The sequence below is a fragment of the Penaeus vannamei genome, chromosome 14, assembly GCF_042767895.1.
Source record: "Penaeus vannamei isolate JL-2024 chromosome 14, ASM4276789v1, whole genome shotgun sequence".
Taxonomy (NCBI): domain Eukaryota; kingdom Metazoa; phylum Arthropoda; class Malacostraca; order Decapoda; family Penaeidae; genus Penaeus; species Penaeus vannamei.
The window spans coordinates 10,513,769-10,523,768 of NC_091562.1; the positions used below are offsets into that span (position 1 = coordinate 10,513,769).

The following is a 10,000-nucleotide window of genomic DNA, read 5'->3' on the forward strand; positions in this document are numbered from 1 at the left end:
AGGAACCAGTACGAGTCAACGGTCGTCACGGAGGTGTGTGTGTGGGTAGTTGCTTAATGAATACCTAGGATAAGTGGATTCAGCTCTCGAATTGGGTACTTTATCGAAATATTACTGTTTGGAATGCCCTTGAATTAGCCAAATATCTATGTATAAACAAGTTGAATTGGGCAGTTTAGACCAAAGATTATTTTACGGAATAAATTTTTTAAAAACGTTGAATTAACCAAATTTCTATGGATAAAAAAGTTGAACCAGGAAGTTTAAACCAAAGATTATTATACTGAATCATATTTTAAAAACACGTCCATATACAGCGTCTATTAGTCGTATCTATGGATCATTTTCCTAACACCACCCCGATAAAAACGTTGAATTAGGAAGTTTAAACCAAAGATTATTGTACGGAATCAAATTAAAAAAAAAAAACGCCCATATACAGCGTCTACCAGTCGTATCTATGGATCATTTTCCTAACACCGCCCCTTTTATTTCTGCAGTGGGATCTGGTATGCGAGCGCCGTGTCTTGTACTCGACAACTCAGGCTGTCAGTCAGGTGGGAACTCTGCTTGGCTCGCTTGTGGTCGGCTACCTCTATGATGTGTGAGTATCTCGTATCCTGTTGTCTTTTCTTTATCATTATTATTAGTATTAGTATTAGTATTATTATTATTATTATTATTATTATTATTATTATTATAATTGCTATCATTATTATCAATTTTTATTTTTTACTGATGCCTCCATAGCAAAAAAAAAAAGTATGGTGGGTGACTTTACAACGCAAGGGATGTGAGTGACGCGTATCGATTTATTAAAGAATTCTGAAAGAATCGAAATATTTCTTGAGAACCCAGGTTATCTGAGATACGATTCCCAACCCAGTTAGGCAAAGCAAAGACAACTACGGGCACTTCTTATCTCATATTATAACCACAGCCTTCGTGATTCCTCATAGTAGACGACCTGCAACGACCTGTTTTGACCTTGCAGGATCGGTCGTCGGCCCGTCGTCCTCCTGAGCTCCACCCTCTTCACTCTATCGGGGTTCTTGGCGGCTGTTTCCCCTACGGTCGAATTTTATATCCTCATGAAGACCATCATCGCCTTTATGGGTTCGGGGGTTTATCTTGGCTGCTTCGTGTTGGGTAAGTTCCCGAAAATGAGAAACTGAAAAAATACACACACACACACACACACACACACACACACACACACACACACACACACACACACACACACACACACACACACACACACACACACACACACACACACACGCACACACATATATACATATACATATGTGTGTGTGTGTACGTGTGTGTTTGAGGGACGGGGGGGCTGAGAGGGAGAGATACAGAGAGAATGTTTGTGTTTGTGTAGTTGTGAGAAGAGATGTTGTTCAGTATCAGATATATTCATTTATATTTGATTATTATTTGGGTACATCTGTTCATTAATTTCTCCATTTTTATTTCTGTCAGTCACAGAATTATTCGCCTATTTATTTTATTTTTAATCAATTGTTCACGTCTTCTTTATATGTTTATATGTGATTTTATTATTTCTTACACGGAAATAGATAGTTCTAGTAAATTTGAATGTTTATGCATTACATTACAAAATACAAATAAAAAAATCTTGATCAGTGTATTTGCATGTCCAGTGTATTTGCATGTCCAGTGTATTTGCATGTGATATTTGTATATGTGTATAGCGAGCAACTGTCCTAGAGAGAGAGAGAGAGAGAGAGAGAGAGAGAGAGAGAGAGAGAGAGAGAGAGAGAGAGAGAGAGAGAGAGAGAGAGAGAGAGAGAGAGAGAGAGAGAGAGAGAGAGAGAAAGAGAGAGATGGAGAGAGAAAAAGAGAAAGACAGGGAGACAGAGAGAGAGAAAGACAGGAAGAGAGAGAAAAGAGAGAGAGAGAGAGAGAGAATCCATTGTGGAGTCAAGGAGAAAGTTTTCCTTGGGTAAAAGTTTTAAGGGTCTGTCGGCCTCACTGTTAGCTTATTTCGCCAGAGCAAATACATTTCTTCGAGTGTCTTTTTTGGGCTTTCCCGTATGTCTTCTAACACTCCTTTCTATTCTACTTCTTGTATCATCGATATCATTATCATTATCATTATCCTCTCTCTCTCTCTCTCTCTCTCTCTCTCTCTCTCTCTCTCTCTCTCTCTCTCACTCTCTCTCTCTCTCTCTCTCTCTCTCTCTCTCTCTCTCTCTCTCCCCTCCCTCCCTCCCTCCCTCCCTCCATCTCTCTCTCTCTCTCTCTCTCTCTCTCTCTCTCTCTCTCTCTCTCTCTCTCTCTCTCTCTCTCTCTCTCTCTCTCTCTCTCTCTCTCTCTCTCTCTCTCTCCCTTCCCCCTCTCCCCTCTCCCTCTCCCCTCTCCCTCTCCTCTCTCTCCTCTCTCCTCTCCCCTCTCCCCTCTCCCTTCCTCTCTCCCTTCCTCTCTCCCTTCCTCCCTCCCTCCTGCCTTTCCTCTCTCCCTCCTTTCCTCTCTCCCTCCTTCCCTCAGAATGCCATGTTGTTTTGGCACATAAGAAATTAATTAAAATGAATAAAGAAGTGCGCCAATAATATCTCTTGTCTCGGGAATTTGTTCATTCTCACCCATATTTCCTGTACATTTCCTCTACAGTGATGGAGCTGTGTTCCTCTCGCCATCGTTCTACAGTATCTGTCATGTTCGTGGTACCTTGGGCTCTCGGTTACATGGTACTACCAGGTATCGCTTACCTGGTGAGGACTTGGTACTGGCTGCAAGTGGCTCTTACGGTCCCCGCTCTTTACACTGTCTCTTACTTTTGGTAAGTCACTCTTATTACTGCGTATGGTGAAATACTCGTAAAGAAAAGAAAAACTAAAGCATTAGGTCGAATTTCATAAAATGGCTTCTATTTTTTTTCCATTATTATTTATTCAAGTCTTTATTGGATTATAGCTGATTCTTGTTTCATGTTGCATTTTTCCGGTCAGTTTCTTGCTTCGTTAATTTCACAGCCGAGTTCGCAAAACATTACCGACGTTAGTGAAGATAATTTATTTGGTGGTGGCTAAAAAATACAGACTATAGTATTTGGTGCTGAATGAGATTCATTGTCAGCGCGATGCATTGTTAGAAATTATTTCTGGTAATGAATGCATTCCCTTTAAGATATCTGTGGCAGATTTACGAGTTGCGAAGCTGAATTTTGGGTCGTTGGTGGAAATCTGTGATTTAAGATTACTTGTTTTGCTTTAGTTTTGTCTCAATGTTTACCTTACACGACCAAACAAGGTAGTAGGGCGTTTGCTTCAGTACATAATTTCACCTGGCCAATGGCGTATCGAGAAAGAGCTGCGTCACTCTCCCGTGCAGGCATTTCCCCGTGTAAACAAGGCAAGTCATGCACTGAAGGAATAGGGTTTTCCAGCTTCAGTTCCGTTGAAACTCTGCGTGGCTTTTGGCTCATGAGAATAATCGATTCTCTTTCAGTGATTTTGAATTATCTGGACAGCGTCATAAAATATATTGTGCTGCTTTTTCATCGATGAAGCATGAGATTTGTTGAAAAAATGCGATATATTCACAAGCAATCAAATCAATCCTGACCATAATGATCGTATTTATTATTATGATGTGCATAAGATATTATTTGCGCTTAGAATAAATTTATTACTACTAAAGTGTGTTAAAATAGTAATGACATCCGTAATAACAAGACATTTCCCAGAACTTTACAACAACAGTAATAAGAAAAAAAAAGACTACTAGAAAAAAAAAAACATTTCATCACCACACACATACCAACAGTCACCACAACGCTCATCACTTCAATCATCACCTCATCATTTCTCTCGCGACTCATACCACTCCAGGCTGCTCCCAGAATCCCCCCGTTGGCTCCTGGCGAAGGGAAGACATGGAGATGCCCTCGCCGTGTTCAAGTGGCTCGCAAAGATCAACGGAAGAACTCTGCCACCTGACGAAGTACTCCTGCAAGCTCTCAAGAACTTAGCTACTTTGGTGGGTTTTTTAGATTTCTTGGACTTAGATATAAGAAAGAAGGGGGGTATGAATGAGAAGGAAAGTAGGGAGGGAGGGAGGGAGAGAGGAGGATGAAAGGAGGAAGGGATAGGGAGATTTGGAAGCAGGATGAATGGAGGGAGAGAGAAGAAAGGGGTTTGGGGATGTAAGGAGGGAGAGTGAGATTTAGAAGGAGAGAGATATAGAAAGGGAATGATAGAGATGGAGCGCAAGGAAGAGAAAGAGAGAGAGAGAGATAGTGAAACATGGGAAGAGAGAGAGAGAGAGAGAGAGTGAAACATGGAGAGAGAGAGAGAGATAGTGAAACATGGGAAGAGAGAGATAGAGATAGTGAAACATGGGAAGAGAGAGAGAGAGAGAGAGAGATAGTGAAACATGGGGAGAGAGAGAGAGTGTGAAACATGGGAAGAGAGAGAGAGAGAGATGGGAATGAGGGGTTGAAAGAACAGCACGTAGAATTAAAATGAGAAATCAATTAGCTGAACACGCATACCTATCCACACGCGAATAAACCGACCCCAAAATGAATCCTTTCTCTCCACGCCCTCCTCATCCTCCTCTCCCGATACGAAACAGGACGACAAGGAGGAGCCGAAAGCGGACCAGGAGGCCAAGGAGGACCTCGCCGCCCGAGTCCTGACCGCCGTGAAGCAGTTCTTCGCCCTCGTGACCACCGCGGGCCTCAGGGGAAGGGCGGCCGTCGTCTTCTTCTGCTGGTTCGCCGGTTCGCTCATCTACTACGGCGTCGCTCTCAACGCCACCAATCTGAGGTGCGGTGCTTATCTTATTGTTATTCCAAGTCTTGCTCTACTTTATTTGCTCTCATATTAATTGTGTCTACATATATATATAGAGAGAGACACACACACACACACATATATATGCGTATACATGTATGATGTAATATGATAATCACACCACCGCCATTATTTCACTTTTTTTCATTATGAACTATAAATCACCTCCCACTCATTAATTGCAACATAAACAACAGAGAAAAAATAAACTAAAATATCCCGTCTTGTTCCAGCACCGACCCTTACCTGTACATGTTCCTGGGCGGCCTGCTCGAGATCCCCTCCTACGTGTCATTGTGGCCTGCCATTATCTACCTCGGAAGGAAGAAGTCCCTTGTGGCGCTTTATTTCGTGTGCGCAGTGTCTATCTTCGCTGTTATGGCTGTCCTGATCGTGACTCCCGGAGGTATGATGTCTATTTTCTTTAAATGGGATGTGTAGGTATTTTGTTTTCAAGTAAGATGGCTTCGTTTCTTGTGGTGTGTTGGGGTATTTTCAACACGCTTGCTTTGTTTTAGTCAAATCATTTCTCTGACTTTTTTCTCGACTAGTTTGTGTATCGTTTTGATATATATTTTTTTCCTCACCGCTAGAATAATCAACCATATCCAAGCCAGAAAAAAAAATTAACATTCACTCACCACTCCCCGTTCCCCATTTTTCAAAATTTCTCCCATAAATTTCCCTCAGAAACGCTAATAACATGATACTAATTCTTTTTTTATTATTTTCTCCCATTATTTTTACTTTCTCATTTTAATTATCCCTCAGAAACTGGCTAATAATATTATAATAATTCTTTTTTTTATTATTTTCCCTCAGAAAATTGGATAATAACATATTTTTTTTATTTTCCCTCAGAAACTGGCTAATAACATAATAATTCTTTCTTTTATTATTTTCCCTCAGAAACTGGCTAATAATATGATAATAATTTATTTATGATTTTCCCTCAGAAACTGGCAAATAACATGATAATTCTTTTTTTTTTCCTCAGAAACTGGCAAATAACATGATAATAATTCTTTTTTTATCCTCAGAAACTGGCAAATAACATGATAATAATTCCTTTTTTTTCTCAGAAACTGGCAAATAACATGATAATAATTCCTTTTTTTTCCTCAGAAACTGGCAAATAACATGATAATAATTCTTTCTTTCATTTCCCCTCAGAAACTGGCAAATAACATGATAATAATTCTTTCATTTTCCCTCAGAAACTGGAAAATAACATGATAATAATTCTTTCTTTTCCCCTCAGAAACTGGCAAATAACATGATAATAATTCTTTCATTTTCCCTCAGAAACTGGCAAATAACATGATAATAATTCCTTTTTTTTCCTCAGAAACTGGCAAATAACATGATAATAATTCTTTCTTTCATTTCCCCTCAGAAACTGGCAAATAACATGATAATAATTCTCTTTTCCCCTCAGAAACTGGCAAATAACATGATAATAATTCTTTCATTTTCCCTCAGAAACTGGCAAATAACATGATAATAATTCTTTCATTTTCCCTCAGAAACTGGCAAATAACATGATAATAATTCTTTCTTTTTCCCTCAGAAACTGGCAAATAACATGATAATAATTCTTTCTTTTTCCCTCAGAAACTGGCAAATAACGATAATAATTCTTTCTTTTTCCCTCAGAAACTGGCAAATAACATGATAATAATTCTTTCTTTTTCCCTCAGAAACTGGCAAATAACATGATAATAATTCTTTCTTTTCCCTTCAGAAACTGGCAAATAACGATAATAATTCTTTCTTTTCCCCTCAGAAACTGGCAAATAACATGATAATAATTCTTTCTTTTTCCCTCAGAAACTGGCAAATAACATGATAATAATTCTTTCTTTTCCCTTCAGAAACTGGCAAATAACATGATAATAATTCTTTCTTTTTCCCTCAGAAACTGGCAAATAACATGATAATAATTCTTTCTTTTTCCCTCAGAAACTGGCAAATAACGATAATAATTCTTTCTTTTTCCCTCAGAAACTGGCAAATAACATGATAATAATTCTTTCTTTTTCCCTCAGAAACTGGCAAATAACATGATAATAATTCTTTCTTTTTCCCTCAGAAACTGGCAAATAACATGATAATAATTCTTTCTTTTTCCCTCAGAAACTGGCAAATAACATGATAATAATTCTTTCTTTTCCCCTCAGAAACTGGCAAATAACGATAATAATTCTTTCTTTTTCCCTCAGAAACTGGCAAATAACATGATAATAATTCTTTCTTTTTCCCTCAGAAACTGGCAAATAACATGATAATAATTCTTTCTTTTCCCTTCAGAAACTGGCAAATAACGATAATAATTCTTTCTTTTCCCCTCAGAAACTGGCAAATAACATGATAATAATTCTTTCTTTTTCCCTCAGAAACTGGCAAATAACATGATAATTATTCTTTCTTTCTTTCCCCCTCAGAAACTGGCAAATAACATGATAATAATTCTTTCTTTTCCCCTCAGAAACTGGCAAATAACATGATAATAATTCTTTCTTTCTTTCCCCCTCAGAAACTGGCACTTTGATGATCTTCCTGTCCCTGTGTGGGAAGCTCGCCATCACAGCAGCCTTCCATCTGGCGTACATCTTCACCGCCGAACTGTTCCCGACGACTTACCGCTCTCTCGCCGTGGGACAGGCCAACGTCTGCGCGAGAATCGGGAGCACTTGTTCGCCTTATATCAATGATATTTTGGTGCGGCCATTTCGTTTGTATTGTTTTACTGTTATTATTATTGTTGTTGTTGTTGTTGTTTTATTATTATTATTATTATTATTATCATTTTTTTTTCATTATCATTATTATTATAATTTTTTATTATCATTATTATCGCACTTATCATTTTCGATAGAATAGTGAGATATTTATGCGTCAAATTACCGTTATTACTAGTGTTTTGACACACACACACATATATATATATATATATATATATATATATATATATATATATATATATGTATATACATATATATATGTATATACATATATATATACATATATATATATATATATATATATATATCTTATCGCTATCATTAGTGACATAATTTTAGTTATCATCATCATCACCACTACCACCAGCACCACCGCCACAACCATCATCATCATCGACAACAACAGCAACAACAACACAACCATCATCATCATTACCTTCAAGAACACAACCATCATTATCATCATCGTCACCATCATCTTCATCATCATTATCATCGTTACGAAATTATATATTAATAGTTGTAAAAATAGTATTATACATATACAATAGTAACAAAGTTAATAATCGTAATGACAGCGGTAGTAATAATGATAATGAGGATCATGATGACAGCGATAAGAACATCAGCAATAAAGTATCGGATGATGATGATCATAATGATAGTGACTATAATAATGATAATAATAATATAATAATAATAATAATAATAATAATGATATAATAATAATAATAATAATAATGATAATAATGATAATGATGATAACAATAATGATAATGAAAATAATAATAACAATAAAAATAATAATGATGATAATAATAAAAATAATAATAATATGAAGAAATAGAAAAAGAAGTAGCATAAATTGAAGTAGAATAGAATAGTTATGATAATGATAACAATATCCATGTTATAACAAAATCTAAATCCACATTGAATACACAATAGAAATAAATATCTTTAACAGGGTGTGGTAACTGTATGGGCGCCATCCGCCGTGTTCGGATCCTTAGCTCTGATGGCTGCCGGTCTAGCTGCTTTACTCCCAGAGACCAAAGACTGCGACCTTCCCGAAACAAATGAAATCCCACGAAATCGCCAAAGGAGGAATTCGCAAGATTCAGCCGATTCTTTGGAAATGAAAACTGGACTACCGAATTGCAGCTTCGAGCCAGACATCGACCAGAGCGAAACGAACACAGGGCGGTCGTGATTTCGGTTTAGTCTCGTGTTGTAAATTATCTTTAACGGAGCGTAAATAGAACGAGGTAACTGTGATAGTTTTAAGTCATTAAAATTATTTCATAAAAGGGAAAGTAAGCAAGATAATGGAAAAAGCGAGAGGATTTAACAACGAAATACTGTGGGTCCGTTATTGTACAAATATATCAAGTGTCATTATTTAAATAACCACACATCCTATAAATACATATGTATGCTTATCAGATCACCTTTGTGGCTGGACCACACTGGACTGTACTTAAAAATATTTTGTGTTAAATCAGTGGCTCTGAAAACATAATGAAAAATAAAGGTAATATGAGCCAAGGTTTAACTCTACTGTTTCGTCTTAGAATGTTCAAACTGTACTTATTTTTAATTCTGTTTAAAAAAAATTACATTCCCACCTGCCCGTATTTTTAAAACAGGCTCAAGGTCTCGGCTCGCAAAAGAGGGTATTTTGTCTCAGGTTGGAAAAGTTATTTCTGACCATAAAGGCGAACTGAAGATCCTCATATACTAATAAAATAAATTGAAAGTGCCCTCGGGGAAAGTACAAGAATTGAGAACGTATTTAATTTCTTTGAGTCATTTTAGTGTCAATGTAAGGAGACACGAGAATAACCTTTTTTTGTAATACCGATATGCAGTTGTACATTCCTGCATTCTGAACTTCAGGTATCATTTAATCTTGCTGCGTTTGCGTTGTGTGATATCTTTTCGTTGTGGGTGAGTGTGTGCATTTTTAGAGAAACCTTTGTTTATTTTCCCTCAGAGTTCCTAATATTAGTTCCAAAACTTAGAAACTACTTACTGCTGTTGATTAGTAATTAGATGTAATTGGATAATAGTTTTTATATATCGTGGAGAAGACATAACAAAACGTTTTGTATATGATATGCTTAATCTTGTTTTGCTTGTTCCTTTGTGATTTTGTTAACATCATTTTAATAAAAGTACTACTGTCTGTGCATGATTTCTAATCCTAAAATGGCATCGATTGCAGGCTGCCGTCTTGCATCATATTCTTGCCTTCAATCTACCGCTACATTCTTTACAAAGAAGGCTGTTTTGAATTAGCAACGATCTTTTTTCTACATTGTTGAGTAAATGTAGCTAAAGATCATTTGTGTTGTTGTTTTTTTCGGCCAAACGGAAGAGGTAGTATGACAGTGGAGATTGCACCTTTTAATTCGTAGTGTTAATTAG

The 10,000-nt window shown here is 37.0% G+C and overlaps 1 protein-coding gene across 1 annotated transcript; it reads left to right on the forward strand.

Annotated features, from left to right (window-relative positions):
* LOC113830401 (organic cation transporter protein) lies at nucleotides 1-9,758 on the forward strand (the record flags this gene model as incomplete). Its single annotated transcript, XM_070129716.1, is given in 9 exon segments — nucleotides 1-33; nucleotides 501-604; nucleotides 995-1,149; nucleotides 2,641-2,809; nucleotides 3,861-4,008; nucleotides 4,606-4,799; nucleotides 5,060-5,232; nucleotides 7,363-7,547; nucleotides 8,538-9,758. Coding segments are annotated over 9 exon segments (1,407 nt in total), but the record flags the coding sequence as incomplete, so codon positions are not given.
* Between the last annotated feature and the right edge of the window lie 242 nt (nucleotides 9,759-10,000).